Source organism: Macaca mulatta, chromosome 10, assembly GCF_049350105.2.
Source record: "Macaca mulatta isolate MMU2019108-1 chromosome 10, T2T-MMU8v2.0, whole genome shotgun sequence".
NCBI lineage: Eukaryota > Metazoa > Chordata > Mammalia > Primates > Cercopithecidae > Macaca > Macaca mulatta.
In genome coordinates, this window is record NC_133415.1 from 21457898 (window position 1) to 21475396 (window position 17499).

The 17499-nt window shown below is 42.4% G+C and overlaps 2 protein-coding genes across 21 annotated transcripts in view; one reads left to right on the plus strand and one right to left on the minus strand.

Moving 5' to 3' along the window:
• HORMAD2 (HORMA domain containing 2) overlaps positions 1–3822 on the minus strand; it is a 90246-nt gene extending 86424 nt beyond the window's left edge. For 4 of the 8 annotated variants that reach the window (XR_013399375.1, XR_013399376.1, XM_001107741.5 and 1 more), the window contains exon 1: positions 3562–3822. The gene's annotated coding sequence lies outside the window, so the exon portion shown is untranslated. Of the gene's footprint in view, positions 1–2793 lie in introns of all 8 variants that reach the window. The other 4 variants (XM_077950229.1, XM_077950232.1, XM_077950230.1 and 1 more) reach the window with 4 other exon arrangements.
• Positions 3736–17499, plus strand: part of LOC144331832 (uncharacterized) — a 71289-nt gene continuing 57525 nt past the window's right edge. For 8 of the 13 annotated variants that reach the window (XR_013399379.1, XR_013399378.1, XR_013399381.1 and 5 more), the window contains exon 1: positions 3736–3924. Coding sequence is in view for 1 of the 13 variants with exons in the window: in XM_077950237.1 (XP_077806363.1) it covers positions 3736–3924 (189 nt within the window). In the remaining 12 variants the exon portion in view is untranslated. The remainder of the gene's footprint in view (positions 3925–17499) is intronic. The other 5 variants (XR_013399387.1, XM_077950236.1, XM_077950238.1 and 2 more) reach the window with 3 other exon arrangements.

The following is a 17499-nucleotide window of genomic DNA, read 5'->3' on the forward strand; positions in this document are numbered from 1 at the left end:
CCTTTGCTTTCACTCTATCTAATACAATGCACTACCAGGGCCTCCCTAGTTCTTCAGCTTGCCTGCTTATTTCTAAACTTGGGAGGGTCTCTTTCTAGTGTTCTAGCATGAGCTTGCTTCAGGAAGGCAAAAAGATCTAAATTATTTTTTCAAAAAACATCGTGAAACTTCATCTCTACTAAAACTGGAAAAATTAGCCAGGCGTGATGGTGGGTGCCTGTAATCCCAGCTACTTGGGAGGCTGAGGCAGGAGAATCGCTTGAACCCGGGAGGTGGAGGTTGCAGTGAGCCGAGATTGCACCATTGCACTCCAGCCTGGGCAACAAGAGTGAAACTCCATCTCAAAAAAAAAAAAAAAAAGCCAGACTCCTTTCGGCCTCTAACTATCTTGTTGCTACTGTTTTCCCTTTGAGCAGGTGTTTTGTGGCGGTCTTCTATTTAAGTACAAACCCTGCTTAATTTTGAAAGCTCACAAGTTGACAGGAGGTATGACTCTAGAGAGCATGCATTCTGAGAGAATAGGTCTGATTTTTTGTATGTGTCATCCCTTTGTTCAGGCTCATTATCTAAAAACCTAGAAGAGATTTCATAACTACAGATTTTAAGAACTGAAAGTTAACTTTGAAATGTCATTCTCTTATATATTTGTCTGCAAATTAGATCCACACATATTTGAAACTTCACAGCACATCAATATCATTCCCTGTTTTGTTTTTAAGACAAGGTCTTACTCTGTTTACCCAGGCAGGAATGAAGTGGTGCAATCTTGGCTCACTGCAACCTCAACCTCCTGGGTTCAAGTGATCCTCCCACCTCAGCCTCCTAAGTAGCTGGTACTAGAGGCAATGTGCCACCACACTCCGCAAATTTTCTTTATTTTTGGTAGAGACGAGGTCTCACTATGTTGCCCAGGCTGGTTTTGAACTTCTGGGCTCAAGCAATACTCCTTGGTTAGCCTCCCAAAGTGTTGGGATTATAAGGATGATAAGTGTGAGCCACTGCAACTGACCCTCACTCTTATATTTGATATGTCTACTTTGTGACAAGGATTATGGTCTTCTTGAGAAAGAGGCAATATTTCTGTGCTCTTTCGGGTAAAGATTCACTCTAGGCTTACCTCTTGACCTATATCTCAATTGCCCTATTTTATTTTTTGTTGTTGTTGTTTATTCATTTTCTTTTTTTTTTTTTCTTTTTTTTTTTTGAGACAGAGTAAAGTGCAATGGCATGATCTGTCACCTAGGCTGGAGTACAGTGGCATAATCACAGCTCATTGCAACCTCAAACTTCGGGGTTCAAGTGATCCTCCTACCTCAGCCTCCCAAGTAGCTGAGACCATAGGCATGCACCACCATGCCCTGCTAATTTTTTTACAGTTTTTTTATTTTTGTAGAGTTGGGCGGGGCGGGGGGGGTGGTTAACTATGTTGCCCAGACTGGCCTCGAACTCTTGGCCTCTCAAAGTTTTGGGATTACATATGTGAGACACCACACCATGCCTTCAATTGCCCTATTTTATATGGTGGCACAATTACTTCCTATTTTACCCCTACTATGTGTGAGTCCAAGATTCACATAAAGATTAGCCAGCTGCTGTTTAGTTTACTAAGGCCTAAACCACTTTTTTAACCATTCCAAGTGAAGCAAAAACCAAAGTTTTATTACATTTTCCCAAATATAATTATAGCTGATTTATGAAGGCTCTCTACCCATCTTTCTCAATCTTCCAAAACCATTTTTTACAAGAAAATCCCTTTTCTACCAGGTGAACAATATCCAATAGCTGGATTCTGAAATGCAACTATATGACCTTCCTTACACATGCATGATATTAAGAATGACTTTACTCAAAAGAAGTGTATGTTAACATAAATGGGTTCGATAGATTCATAAAGCTGGAAGGGAGCACAGACATCTTCCAACCCCTTCGATTTAAAGAAGATCCAATTCTGTGGAGGAAGAATCTTTTTTTCAACAAATGGTGCTGAAACAAAAGGACATCCAGAGGATGGGGGGAAGAAGAGAGAATGAAAAGAAGCTTAACCTGAATCTCACACTGTATACAAATATTAATGCAAAATGGATGATGGATTTAAACCTAAACATAAAGCTATAAAGAAAAGGGGCTGGGCGCAGGGGCTCACACCTGTAATCCCAGTACTTTGGGAGGCAAAGCGGGCGGATCACAAGGTCAAGAGATCGAGACCATCCTAAACAACATGGTGAAACCCTGTCTCTACTAAAAATACAAAAAAAAAAAAAAAAAAAAAAAAAATTTAGCTGGGCGTGGTGGCACATGCCTATAGTCCCAGCTAGGAGGGAGGCTGAAGCAGGGGAATCGCTTGAACCCGGGAGGTGGAGGTTGCAGTGAGCTGAGATTGCGTCACTGCACTCCAGCCTGGCGACAGAGCACGACTCCCTCTCAAAAAAAAAAAAAAAAAAAAAAAAAAAAAAAAAAAAAAAAAAACAGAAAAGAAAAAAGAAAAGGAAAGTGAGGCTATGCAAGGGACCTTGGTTTGCCAAAGTTCGCCCAGTTACTTAGACCTTCTGACAGAGCTTGTTTCAATAAATTATTCACCATTTTAACAAATTCCATTTGGCCCTGGTCATTCCCCTACTTGTGCTCATTCAGAGTAAATGGTTTCCACTGTATTAATTGAGTATTTGTTCATGCTTTTGACTTTTTAATATATCTTTCATGCTATTTCAATTATTCATTCATTCAACATCTACGAGGCGACTACAATGTGCCAGGCAACGTGCAGGATTACAAGATGTAATATACTTTTCCTACCTCAACAGATTGATGGTCCAATGGAGGAGCAATTAGATCATGATCCTGCTGAGATTAAAAACCCCTTTCGGGGCCAGAACCACCCCTCATTTCTGCCAGCTGAGTACACGATGTACTGCACAGCCTGTCCAGTGCTCTGCGCACTCGGACACATTTCGGCGATTGGCTAATCCTGAGGTTCAAGACACTCTCTCCCTCTGAACTGTTTAGGGAACTAAAGTCCACAGGGATTAATTGGCAAATCCTCACTAAAACGAAAGGGGAGCTGAGGTCAAGCGGGGCGGGGTGGCTCGTCCCCACCTCTCTCACCTCTTGGCCTGTACCAGGCATCGATCCTGGCAGAAAACCTCAATGGCTGAGGAGAATCTGACCCAGGTAAGATAAACCCCAAAACCTCCACCACACACGGCCCCTCCAATGCCGGGCACAGACGTCGTCTGCCCTACCAGCCTCGTCATGGCTCATTATGGCTGCTGCTTGCTCAGCAAGTTTGATTTCATGTCCAGAAAAATCTGAATTTCAAAGCTACCTGGGTGCTCTCTGTCCAATTCTGGGGGAAATCGCCTCCCTTTTGTCTTCCTCCTCAGCCCCCTGCCCTCCCGATTCTCTTCACAGTACTTTAGGCCCTCACGAAAAATGATACTTTCAAATCCAACTTAAAGCCTTAAGTAACAAGAAAAGGAAAAAAATTTGTTTGAAATAAAGACAGAACTAACAACGTCCGAGTGCCCTCTCTGGGCGGAGACCTCGCGTCTCAACAGCCCTCACCTCAGCTCGTCGACGCCTCCCTTCCACCGAGAGTCAACGGCCTTTTCCGGCCCAAACCCGCTCCTCGGCTCATGAATAGTCAACGAGGCCTTTCTGGGCGGGACCAGAAACTTCCTCATGAATAATTCATGACCCGCCCTCGGCTGGCCGGGGCGATCGGCCTCGCTAGACTTCATGAATATGCAAAGCAGGGGCGAGCGGCAGTTAGCCGGGCCCTGGCCCGTCCGGCCCCTCAGCAGCCGCCTCTCAGCCGGCGGCCGCACACTGACCCGACGCGGCCTTGGGTCGGGCGCCGCCCGCGTGGGCCACCTGTACAACGACAGCCTGCACCGGGGCTTCCTGAGGAGGCGCCCGCCCGCCGAGGTTAGGACCCGAGGAACCGTGGGGCTTGGGCGGGTCAGGACGCCACGCCGGCGGGTCCCAGAGAGGCCTGAGGCGGGCGCGGGGCGGCGTAGGGGAAGGGAGCGAAAGCCTGGGGGGCCCAGGGACCCAAGTTAGAAGAAGGCCCGAGGGGTGCAGCGCGGTGGCTTCACCTGGGATCCCAGCACTTTGGGACGCCGAGGCGGGCGGATCACTTGAGGTCAGGAGTTCAAGACCAGCCTAGCCAACGTGGTGAAACCCCGTCTCTATAAAAAATACAAAAATTACCTGGGCGTGGTGGCGCGCACTGTAGTCCCAGCTACTTGGGAGGCTGAGGCAGGAGAATCGCTTGAGCCTGGGAGCCTGAGGTTGCAGTGAGCCAAAATCCCCCCAGTTGCACTCCAGCCTGGGCAACAGAGCGAGACTCTGTCTCAAAAATTTTTTTTAAAGTACAAAAATTAGTTGGGTCATCTTGACACACGCCTGTAGTCCCAGCTATTTGGGAGGCTGAGGTAGGAGGATCGCTTGAGCCCGGGAGTTTGAGGTTGCAGTGAGCCAAGATTGTGCCATTGCACTCCAGCCTGGGCCACAGAGGGAGACCCTGTCTCAAAAATGAAAAAAAAGAAAAGAAAAAAAAGAAAAAGACATAAGGCCAGAAGGCCAGAGCTTTCAAATACTTGAGGGCATCTGCAACCTCTTCATCCCTACCCTGGACCTGAGTTTGTATTCTTTTTAACATTAATTTGTAATTATGCAAATAAAACATGAATATGTTCTCCTTTGTGCCCTACCCCTAATCTCAGTTTTTTCTGCCCTGGTAACTGAGGGAGCAGTTGGGGGTGTGGCTCCTTGGATCCTTTCCCACCGGTTTAGGTAGATATTTCATATCCTGTGGAGCTTTCCAAAGGTTCCTGGAGTCCTATGAACCTCCCCAATGGGATTTCCCAAGAGAGTAGATGAAAGAGTGAGCCACTTGAAACCTGTTCTTATTTTGTTTCTGCAGGAAAGAAAAAAAAAAACTATTCAAGCTGGCGAGAACATGAGTTCAGAACATAATGACTAAAACTGAAATTTGGGCTGAAATATTCCTTTAGTGCAAGTTTTCTCAACCTCCCCCCCCCCCACCATCATAACAACCAAAAATGTCTCTAGACTTTGCCAAATGTCCCATGGGGTGTGCAAAATTGCCCTCTGTCGAGAACTACTGCGTTCACTCTATACTTTCTGGAAGTAACTGCTTTTTAAGCTCCAACCACACAGATGGTCTGTCTGCACCAGCCCTTCTCAGCCTCTGCATTTACCAGCCTCTCTAGCTGGATCGCTAGGCCCTCTGTGCTGGCTGTTCTAATTTTCTTCTGCCTTCAGGTCTGAGTTCAGTCAACTACTACCATATCCAAAGACTTACCCCTCTTTGCCCTATACTAATGGCAGTCCACCCCACCAGCAAACACAGTTATTTGTTATTCTGTTTCTTTCATAGAATTTCTCTCAATCTAAATTTTTTTTTTTTTTTTTGAGACAGTCTCACTCTGTCACCTAAGCTGGAGTGCAGTGGAGTGATCTTGGCTCACTGCAACCTCTACCTCCTGGGCTCAAGTGATTCTCCTGCCTCAGCCACCTAAGTAGCTGGGGTTACAGGCATGTGTCACCATGCCTGGCTGATTTTTGTATTTTTAGTAGAGACAGGGTTTCACCATGTTGGCCAGGCTGGTCTTGAACTGCTGACCTCAAGAGATCCACCCACCTCAACCTCCCAAAGTGCTGGGATTACAGGCTTGAGCCCCCAAGCCCAGCCCTGGATTTCATTTCTTTGATAACCTGTTTTGTTTTTTTCTCTCTATCACCTAGAATAAGTAAGTAAGTGTCATCAGAGGCCTGATCTGGCTGAGTCGGCATCACACACAGTAGGTACTCAATAGACATTGGTGGACTGAAATTATAAATTACCCTGTCTTTCTCCTAAGAGCTTCTGTGGAGTTTCTCTTACACCTTTCCTTCCTCATCATTTGGCAGGCTCCTTGTGACCAAAGGAATGGATTAATAAGCCCCTGTGCCTGGCCCTGTGCTAGGAGCTGTTGGGTAAAGCCTTCACCTTTCCCACTGGCTTATCAAATCCTTGAGGGCAAGAGCTGTTAATTTTACTTCTTTCATTATGTTCATTGAAGGTATTCAAATAGATACCTGAATTAACTGTTCCTCAGTGAACCCGGAAGGTATTCAAATAGTTGAATGAACGAATTGGTTACTTAAGGAACAACATTAGATAATTAAAAATTGATAGTGTTACGGGGGCTTTAGAAATCCTCCAAGTCTAGTCCTTTACTTTACAGATGAGAGTATAAGTAATTTGCTCAAGGTCCCTAAGCTTCTTAAGAGGCTGGGTCACACATACAACCCATGGTCTCACACCTCTTATTTCAAGACTCTTTCTTGTCTCCAGTCAGGCTAGTTTCTGATTACTTTTCTGTGAACCTGACTTACAACTCAGACACAGAAGTCCCAAGCCAAAAAATTGCTTCTTGTCAACTAAAAAGGCTTTGAGCCTGTGCTTTTTCATCTTGATTAAATCCAACCCTGGGGATAATGGCGTAATGAACTCAAAAGTGCTATATGATATTCAAACAACTCTCCAGCTTCCTTTGTACCTTTCAGTGATAAGAGACTGAGAATTGTCCTTGTCAAAGCATTTTGTTTGTTTTGCAAGGAGAAAATGTGCATTATGGTAGAACTTGATCATTGTTTAGAAATTTCCAAATAACCAGAATTTTGACAAAGGTCAAAAGCCTCCAGCTGAGGTTTTGCCAAACCCCAGTAGTAAAATAACACGTGACACAGGTGAAAATAGAGGGGGAATCTTATTTGCGATGACTTTCATTGGCTAAATTTGACCTTTCTCTCTTTAGACACATTTACATCACCTGACTCTGTACCTGAAACAGTTTTACCAATCAGTCTCTAGTTTGACTCTTGTTTTTTGAGGGCTAAGGACCATTTTTCCTTATTAGTTAAAAAGAATTCAGGGTTTCTTCTTTGTTCTTCTTGATCATTTCATATAGGCAGCACCTGGTTAGGGGAGTCTTGGTGTCATGCTTTCAGCTTTTAGACCTTTATAGTTTATTCTGAGGCATCTTACAGCACACTGTGTCGTAGGAAGCAGAGCTTTTTTTTTTTTTTTCTTTGCCCGGAGGGGACAGAGTCTTACTCTGTTGCCCAGGCTGGAGTGCAGTGGCACGATCCGAGCTCACTGCAACCCTCCGCCTCCCGGGTTCAAGCTATTCCCCTGCCTTAGCCTCCTGAATAGCTGGGATTACAGGCATGCGCCACCACACCCAGCTAATTTTTGTATTTTCAGTAGAGACAGGGTTTCACCATGTTGGCCAGGCTGATCTTGAAATCCTGACCTCAAGTGATCTGCCCACCTCAGCCTCCCAAAGTGCTGGGTTTACAGGCGTGAGCCACTGCACCTGGCCAGCAGAGCTATCTTTTGCCTACCTAAAATGATTGGAACTCTGCTCTTCAAGTTCAGTTTAACCTTGGAAATCTTCCCCAAAAGATGGTTTATTGGAGAGTTATCAAAATAGACATATTGAATATAAAAATATCTTCTCAGGAGGATATCTCCCATTAGATGTGTCTCCCTCTTCAAGGTGCAATATCATGATACCAAATATAGGGAAAAAGATTGGGATGGAGGGAGCAGCTAAGTAGGAAAGGTAGGTTCTTTATTTGTTTTCAACATTTATTAGAACTGTGAAAACATAATGTCCAGTTATGAAGTTGACACCACCACATTCATTCATCAAGCATTTATTTTGTACCATTAATAAAGCACTCTACTTTGCACTGCAGGGATCACAGAGGTAATGACTTGGTCCCTGAAATGTGGATTTTACAGTTTAGTGAGAGAGGGAGATCTGTGATACTAATAGAGGTATAAAGTATATGATAGAATGTAGAGAAGGAAGCTATACATTCTGAATTGGGAATCAAGACAGCTTTACAAAGGAGGTGACATTTTTAGGAGGAGAGCATGTGTATCTCATTTTCTTTACTTGTTCTTTGGCAATGGTTAGAATATCTCAAACCAATAAAAGCAGACATTTTGCCCACCACTTTAGAACCAGGAGAGAAAAGGAGGTGTAAGATCCTTTCTTTCCACTCCTGGCAGCAACATGCTCCTGAAAGCTAAATGTTGCTTTTGCAATTCCAAGTGTCTCACTTATGGTTAAGAGAAAAGCTGAGTAGAGAGAGTACTCCCTCATCTTTGTCCCCTTCCTCAGTAAGGTTAAGTTAAATGTGGCTTTTTCTTTTCAGCTGCCTTATTTCAAGCGCTCATTTCTATGTTGGGATGTCATTTTATTCCGGTTTCCATTGCAGCATGCAGTAGCCATGTGATTGCCAGGAGTGGTCAGCGGTGCTTATAAATTTATTTCTGAACATGACTCTGAAATTCTAGAATTTTAAGCATCCCTGAGAAAAAAGAAGCAAAATGATTTAGAGAACTGTAGTTTTGATTCAAGCCTTTGCATGTGAACTGACTATATTGCTAGCTTATTTGGGGTATTTTGTAGAAAGAAAGGCAAAGGTAAAGAGTTCCCAACCTGGCTATAGCTTCTTAACTTTATCCATCCGTTGGCAGCCAAGGAGAAAGCAGTCAATATGAAATAAGTCCCCAACTATAAGGTCTAAACATAACTCCTGCTGCTTCTGCCCACACACTGTCATCCTACAAAATATAATTCCATGTGTAGGTGGCAATTTATTATGGCCTTCATCCTCACTCAGAGCTGCATATCAATTTCTGCCTCCTTCAAATGAATCTGTTCTGACTGGCAGAAGGATCTCCCTGAGGGTTGTGAGTTTCTGGGGAAAGCCTAGGGTTTAATGAACTAGAACAGGAAATGGCGGGGCTGTAAGTGACAAGCTGCTGCCTGCTTGAGTGCCTAGACTAAGAAATGATGTCGAGAAAGATATTGAATTCTCAAGCATTATGGAAATGTTCTATTTAGCTACTTGGTTCTGTCTTCTGAATGTGAAGTTTTGTTGACGTGTAAAATGTTATTCCCCTTAATGATTATCACTTAATAGAAGTTTCGAATGAAATCGACTTTAAACTAGTTTTCTGTGATTGCTACTTGGTACATCTGCACAGAGATCTAGATGAGGTGATGTACAAAATGCTCCACACTATTGACAGCCTAACATTTGAGGGCCTTTATTTTCTACACTTCCTGGCGCTTGGAAAATGACGGTTACCTAAAAAATGGTTTAGAATTCCTATACGACCATATTGCAGGCTCAGCCCCATGAGGGGCTTGTTTTTCTTCCCTTAGTTGATACTAACTTCGTGATACGTTAAATTTGTAAATACTAATGATCTCTGATTGCAAAGGTCCCAAATTTAAGATCAGAATACTTATTATCTTTGCATAAACTGAACACAATAATATAAGAAATCTGAGGCAGACTTTTCTTACACCTCTTCTCATTAAACTAACAAACAAAGGCCAATTTCTTCCTGCCAAAAGAAAGGTTAAACATCTGGAAAGTGTAAGACATCACAGGAAAATTACCTACCTAGCTCTAAAAATGGAAGGGAGAAAGAGACTTGGAAGAAGGCCTCCTTTACAGGTTTGCTAGAACTTACATCTAAGGAAACTGTCTTCCTCCCAAAAAGCCAGATTTCTGTGGAAACCGTGTTCTTAAACGTGCCAGGGGCTAGGTTAACCTCAGTCACGTTAATGCACAGCACAGAAAGATTTACTGTTTTAAGAGGCATTGGGAGCTGGGTGCGGTGGCTCATGCCTGTAATCCCAGTACTTTGGGAGGGTGTGGAGGGAGGATCGCTTGAGCCCAGGAGTTTGAGACCAGCCTGGGAAACATGGTGAAACCCCCATCTCTATAAAAAATACAAAAATTAGCTGGGCATCGTGGCATGAACCTGTAGTCCCAGCTACTCAGAAGGCTGAGGTAAAAGGATTGATTGAGCCCAGGAGGTTGAGGCTGCACTGAGCTGTGATCGTGCCGCAGCACTCCAGCCTGGGCAACAGAGCAAAACCTTGTCTCTTAAAAAAAAAAAAAAAGCATTTTTTAATTAAACATATAGATCAAATTCACCACTTTAAAATATACAAATCAGCATATTTTAGTATATTCACAAAGTTGTGCAACCATCACCACTATCTAATTCCAGAACACTTGCATCACCCCAAAAAGAAGCCCCATGCTTATTAGCAGTCATTCCCCTAGTCCTTCCTCCTCTATTCCTTGTCAACCATTAATCTACTTTCTGACTCTATGGATTTGTCTATTCTGGATATTTCATATAAATGAAATCATACACTATGGCCTTTTGTGTCTGGCTTCTTTCACTTAATAACTAAAGTATAATCATTCATATTGTGGCATGTATTCCTTTTTATGGCTAAAAAGTACTCCATGTTTACCACATTTTGTACATCTATCAGTTGATGGACATTTAGGTTTTCACCTTTTTGCTGTGAAGAATAATACTTCTATGAACATTCATGTACAAAGTTATGTGTGGATATATGTTTTCATTTTTCTTGGATATATATCTAGGAGCAGAATTGCTGCATCACATGGTAACTCTATGTTTACCTTTTTGAGAAATGGCCAAACTCTTTCCAAAGCAACTATACTGTTTTACATTCACCAGCAACATATAAGGGTTTCCAATTTTCCCACATATTTGCTTTGTCATTTTCCCCTTTTAAAAAAAGTTATAGGTTGGGCATGGTGGCTCACGCCTGTAATCCCTGCACTTTGTGAGGCCAAGGTTGGTAGATCACCTGAGGTCAGGAGTTTGAGACCAGCCCGGCCAACCTGGTGAAACCCCATCTCTACTAAAAATACAAAAATTAGCCGAGTGTGGTGGAGGGCACCTGTAATCCCAGCTACTTGGGAGGCTGAGGCAGGAGAATCGCTTGAACCTGGGAGGCGGAGGTTATAGTGAGCCGAGTTTGCGCCACTGCACTCTAGCCTGGGTGACAGAGACTCCATCTCAAAAAAATTATAGCCATGCTACTGGGTGTGAAATGATATCTCATTGTGGTTTTGATTGGCATTTTCCTAATGACTAATGATGTCGAACATCTTTTCATTTGCTTCTTGGCCATTTTGAAATTCAAGAAGTGTACCTTTTGACTTATTTCTTTTTCAAGATTGTTTTGGCTATTCTGAGTCCCTTGCATTTCCATTTGAATTTTAGGATCAGCTTGTTACTTCCTGCCAAAAAAGGCAACTGAGATTTTGATAGGGATTACGTTGAATCTGTAGATCAATTTGGGGAGTATTGCTATCTGAATAATATTGTTTTTCAATCCACAAATATGGATATATTTCCATTTATATAGGTTTTCTTTAATTTATTTCAACAATGTTTATAGTTTTCAGTGTACAAATCTTACACTTCTTTGGTTAAATTTATTCCTAAGATTTTAATTTTCTTTTATGCTTATATTAGTTTGCTTGGGCTGCAATAACAGAATACCAAAAATGGTGTAGCTTAAACAATGGAAACTGATCTTCCTACAGTTCTAGAGGCTGGAAGTCCAAGATTAAGGTGCCAGCAGAGTTGGTTTGGGTGAGGCCTCTCTTCCTGGCTTGCAGACTGCCTCCTTCTTGCTGTGTCTTCACATAGTCTTTTCTCTATGCAAATGTGCAGAGAGAGATGTCGTTGATGTCTCTTCCTCTTGTTATAAGGGCACCAGTCCCCTTGGATTAGTACTCCACCCTTATGACCTCATTTACCCTTAATTACCTCCTTAAAGGTCCTGTCTCCAAGTATAGTAACATTGGAGGTTAGGGCCTCAGCATATGAATTGGGATTGGGTAGGGCATAATTCAGTCCTTAACAATGCTATTATACATGGAATTGTTTTCTTAATCTCATTTTGGGATTGTTCATTGCTAGTGTATAGAAAAATAATTGCTTTTTGTATATTAATCTTGGATCCTGTATCCTTGCTGAACTTGTATTAGTTCTCACTGATTTTTTTGTGAATTTTCTATAGATAAGATTTTGTCATCTGCAAATAAAGATAGTTTTAATTCTTCTTTTCTAATCTGGGTGCTGTTTATTTATGCCCGGCTAATTTTGTATTTTTAGTAGAGACATGGTTTCTCCATGTTGGCCAGGTTGGTCTCGTACCCCCGACCTCAGGTGATCCACCCGCCTCGGCCTCCCAAAGTGCTGGGATTACAGGCATGAGCCACCACACCCGGCTGGAATGTTTTTTTTTTAATCATAAAAAGATACTGGATTTTGACCAGGCACAGTGGCTCACACCTGTAATCCCAGCACTTTGGGAGACCAAGACGGGCAGATCACCTGAAGTCAGGAGTTCAAGACCAGCCTGGCCAACATGGTGAAACCCCTTCTCTGCTAAAAATACATAAATCAGCTGGGCATGGTGGAAGGCGCCTATAATCCCAGCTACTCACGAGGCTGAGGCAGGAGAATCGCTGGAACCTGGGAGGCAGAGGTTGCAGTGAGCAGAGATTGTGCCACTCCAGCCTGGGTGACAGAGCGAGACTCCATCTTAAAAAAAAGAAAAAGATACTGGATTTTGTTTAATGCTTTTTCTACATCTATTGATCATGTGAGTTTTATCCTTTATTTTTTCAATATGGTATGTTAAATTGATTTATATATATATATATATATATATATATATTTTTTTTTTTTTTTTTTTTTTTTTTTTTTTTGAGACGGAGTCTCGCTCTGTCGCCCAGGCTGGAGTGCAGTGGCGCGATCTCGGCTCACTGCAAGCTCCGCCTCCTGGGTTCACACCATTCTCCGGCCTCAGCCTCCCGAGTAGCTGGGACTACAGGCGCCCACAACCGCGCCCGGCTAATTTTTTGTATTTTTAGTAGAGACGGGGTTTCACCGTGGTCTCGATCTCCTGACCTTGTGATCCGCCCGCCTCGGCCTCCCAAAGTGCTGGGATTACAGGCGTGAGCCACCGCGCCCGGCTGATTTTTATATATTTAACCAACCTTGCAATCCTGGGATAAATTCCATGTGGTTTGTGGTGTATATTCCTTTTCATATGTGGTTGGATTTAGTTTGTCACTATTTGGGTGGAGTGTTGTGTCTATATTCACAAGGGATATTGATTTGTAGTGTTCTTACGATGTTCTTTCATCTGGTTTTGGTATACCGGTCTCATAGAAGGCGTTGGGAAGTGTTCTCTCCCCTTTTATTTTTTGGGAAGAGTGTGAATTCTTCTTTATATGTCTGGTAGAATTCACCATTGAAGCCATCTGGTCCTGGGCTTTTCTTTGTGGAAGGTGTGTGTGTGTGTGTGTGTGTGTGTGTAACTACTAATGCAATCTCTGCTTATTATAGGCCTATTCAGGTTATCTATATTTTCTTGAGTCATTCAGTATTTTGTGTCTTTATAGGAATTTGTCCATTCCATCTAGGTTACCTAAGTTGTTGGCATACAGTTTTGCTTTTTTCTTTTCTTTTTGAGACGGAGTCTTGCTCTATCACCCAGGCTGGAGTTCTGTGGCATGATCTCGGTTCACTGCAACCTCTGCCTTCCAGTTCAAGCAATTCTCATGCCTCAGCCTCCCAATTAGCAGGGACTGACAGGCATGCACCACCATGCCTGGCTAATTTTTTTTGTTGTTGTTGTTGGTATTTTTGGTAAAGACAGGGTTTCGCCATGCTGCCCAGGCTGGTCTCAAACTCCTAGCCTCAAGTGATCCGCCCACCTTGGCCCCCCAAAGTGCTGGGATTACAGGCATGAGCCACTGCCCCTGGCTGGCAGACAATTATTTATAAAATTCTCTTATAATTCCTTTTATTTCTGTAAGGTTGGTAATAATGTACCTCTTTCAATCCTAATTTTAGTAACTTCAGTCTAATTTTTTTCTTAGTCTGCCTTGCTAAAGATTTGTCAATTTTGTTGGTTTTTTTTTTCCAGGATACAACTTTTGGTTTTATTGATTTTCTCTATTGTTTTTCTATTCTCAATTTTGTTTGTTTCTACTCTAATCTGTATTATTCCCTTCCTTCTACTTGCTTAGCATTTCGTTTTCTCTTCTTTTTTGAGTTTCTGAAAATGTAAGATTAAGTAATTTATTTGAGGTCTTTATTTAATGTAGCATTTACAGCTATAAATTTCCCACTTAGGTGTGCTTTAGCTGCATCTCATAAATTTTACTACATTGTTTTTGGTGGGGTTTTTTGTTTTGTTTTGTTTTTGTTTTTTTGAGATGGAGTCTTGCCCTGTCACCCAGGCTGGAGTGCAGTGGCCTGATCTCAGCTAACTGCAACCTCCACCTCCCAGGTTCGAGCAATTCTCATGCCTCAGCCTCCCGAGTAGCCGGGATTACAGGTGCATGCCACCACACCCAGCTAATTTTTGTATTTTTAGTAGAAATGGGGTTTAACCATGTTGGACAGGCTGATCTCGAGCTCATGACCTCAGGTGATCTACCTGCTTCGGCCTCCCAAAGTGCTGGGATTACAGGTCTGAGCCACTGTACCCAGCCCTAATTTTGCTACATTGTGTTTTTGTTTTCATTCACTTCAAAGTATTTTCTAGTATCTCTTGTGATTTCTTCTTTGACCTAATAGGTATTTTGGAGTGTGTTGTGTGGTTTCCACATATTTGTAAATTTCCCAAATTTCCTTCAGTTGTTGATTTATTGTGATATTGCTTGTGGTGAGACAATATACATTGTATGATTTCAATCCTGTTAAATTTATTGACACGTGTTTTATAGCCTAACATATGGTCTATTCTGGAGACTTTTCCATGTGCACTTGAGAAGAATGTATATTCTACTGGTTTTGGGTGGAAAGTTCTATTGATGTTCCTTAGATCTAGTTGGTTTGTAATGTTGTTCAAGTCTTCTATTTCCTTGTTGGTATTTCGTCTAGTCGTTCTACCTATTTTTGAGAGGGAAGTATTATTTCTCTAATTAGTACTGTTGAATTATTTATTTATCCCCTTATTTATTTTTTGCTTCATGTATTTTGAGGCTCTTGTTGTTAGGTGGATATTTGTTTATAATTGTTGTATCTTCTTTTTTGTTATTGTTGTTCTGTTGCCCAGGCTGGAGTGCAGTGGTGTGATCTTGGCTCACTGCAACCTCCAACTCCCAGGTTCAACTCCCAGATTCTCCTGCCTTAGCCTCCTGAATAGCTGGGATTACAAGCACCCCATACCATGTACAGCTAAGTTTTGTATTTTTAGTAGAGACAGGATTTCACCATGTTGGCCAGGTTGGTCTCAAACTCCTGACCTCAAGTGATCCACCTGCCTCAGCCTCCTAAAGTGCTGGGATTATAGGCATGAGCCACTGTGCCCAGCCTGTATCTTCTTGATGGACTGACTTTTAAAATCATTATTAAATGTCCTTTTTTGTGTGTGTCTAGTAACGCATTTTATCTTAAAGTCTATTTTTGTCGGATACGAGTATAGCTACTCCAGCTCTTTTCTTTGGCAATAATAAAAACGCCAGATGGGCCAGGAGTGGTGACTCACTCCTGTAATCACAGAATTTGGGGAGGCTGAAGTGGGAGGATCTCTTGAGGCCAGAAGTTCAAGACCAGCGTGGCCAACAAAATGAGACCCTGTCTCTAAAGAAAAAAAAAAACTTAAAAATTAGCTGAGTTTGGTAGCCCGCACCTGTAGTCCCAGCTACTCAGGAGGCTGAGTTGGAAGGATCACTTCAACCCAGGATTTTGAGGCTACAGTGAACTATGATTGTGATATTGCACTCCAGCCTGTATGACAGAGTGAGATCCTGTCTCTTTTTTTTTATTTTTTTATTTTTTTTTAAAGGCGGGGTTGGGGGGAAAGAGATAAAGATCCCTTGAGCCCAAGAGTTCAAGACCAGCCTGGGCAATACAGATCCCATCTCTAAAAAAACTTCTTAAAATTAGCTGGGTGTGGTGGCATGTGCCTTTAGTCCCAACTACTTGGGAGGCTGAGGTAGGATTGCTTAAGCCCAAGAGTTCAAAGTTGCAGTGAGTTGTGATTACACCACTGTACCCAAGCTGGGCAACAGAGCAAGATTAAATCATCTCTAAAGATTAAAATAAATGAAATAAACTATATCTCTTATAGATATATAGTTTATTTATATATATATAAATATAGTTGGATCATGTTGTTTTTATCAATTTTTCCAATATCTGCCTTTTGATTGAAGTGCTTAATCCATTTATGTTTACATTTAATGTAATTACTAACATGGTTAGATTTATGTCTGTCATTTTGCTATTTGTTTTCTGTATGTCTTATGTGTTTTTTTTTTTTTTCTTTTTTTTCCTTTTTGTGGAGAACGGGGTCTCGCTATATTACCCAGGCAGGTCTCGAACTCCTGGGCTCAAGCTATCCTCCCACCTCTGCCTCCCTGAGAGCTGGGATTACAGGCGTGAGCCACCGCGCCCGGCGTCTTATGTGTTTTTATTTCTTATTCCCTTACTGCTTTTTTTTGTAGATATTTTCCAATGTGCCATTTTAACTTCTTGTCATTTATTTTCCTGTATATTCTAAAGATATTTTCTTTTCAGATTTATTTTATTTATTTATTTATATTTTTTATTTTTGAGACGTAGTCTCATTCTTTCGCCCAGGCTAGAGTGTAGTGGTATGATTTCAACTCATTGCAGCTTCTGCCTCCCAGGTTCAAGTGATTCTGGTGCCTCGGCCTCCCGAGTAGCTGGGATTACAGGTGCGCACTGCCATGCCTGGCTAGTTTTTGTATTTTTAGTAGAGACAGGGTTTTACCATGTTGGCCAGGCTGGTCTCGAACTCCTGACCTCAAGTGATTCACCTGCCTTGGCCTCCCAAAGTGGTGGGATTACAGGCATGAGCCACCATGCCCAACTGAAAATTTACTTTATTTTTATTTTTTATCTTATTTATTTATTTATTTTTTTTGTGTGTGACGGAGTCTTGTTCTGTCGCCCAGGCTAGAGTGCGGTGGTACCATCTTGGCTCACTGCAACCTCTCCCTCCTGGATTCAAGCAGTTCTCCTGCCTCAGCCTCCTAAGTAGCTGGGATTACAGGTGCGTCCTACCACACCCAGCTAATTTTTTATTTTTAGTAACAGCGGGGTTTCACCATGTTGGTCAGGCTGGTCTCAAACTCCTGACCTTCTGATCCGCCTGCCTCGGGCTACTAAAGTGCTGGCATTACAGGCATGAGCCACTGCACCGGGCAATTTGTTTTATTTTTTGGAGACAAGGTCTTACTCTATCACCCAGACTGGAGTGCAGTGGCTCAATCATAGCTCACTACGGTCCTGAACTTTTGGGCTCAAGTGATCCTCCCAACTAAGTCTCCCGAATAGCTGGGACTACAGGCATGAGCCACCATGCCCAACTTGTGTGTGTGTGTGTGTGTGTGTGTGTGTTTTGTAGAGATAGGTTTTCACCTTGTTGCCCAGGCTCATCTCAAACCCCTGGGGTAAAGCCATTCACCTGTCTCGGCCTCCCAAAATGCTAGGATTATAGGTATGAGACACCATGTCCAACCAGTTAACTTTATTTTTAAAAATTTTTGTGGAGATGGATCTTGCCATGTTGC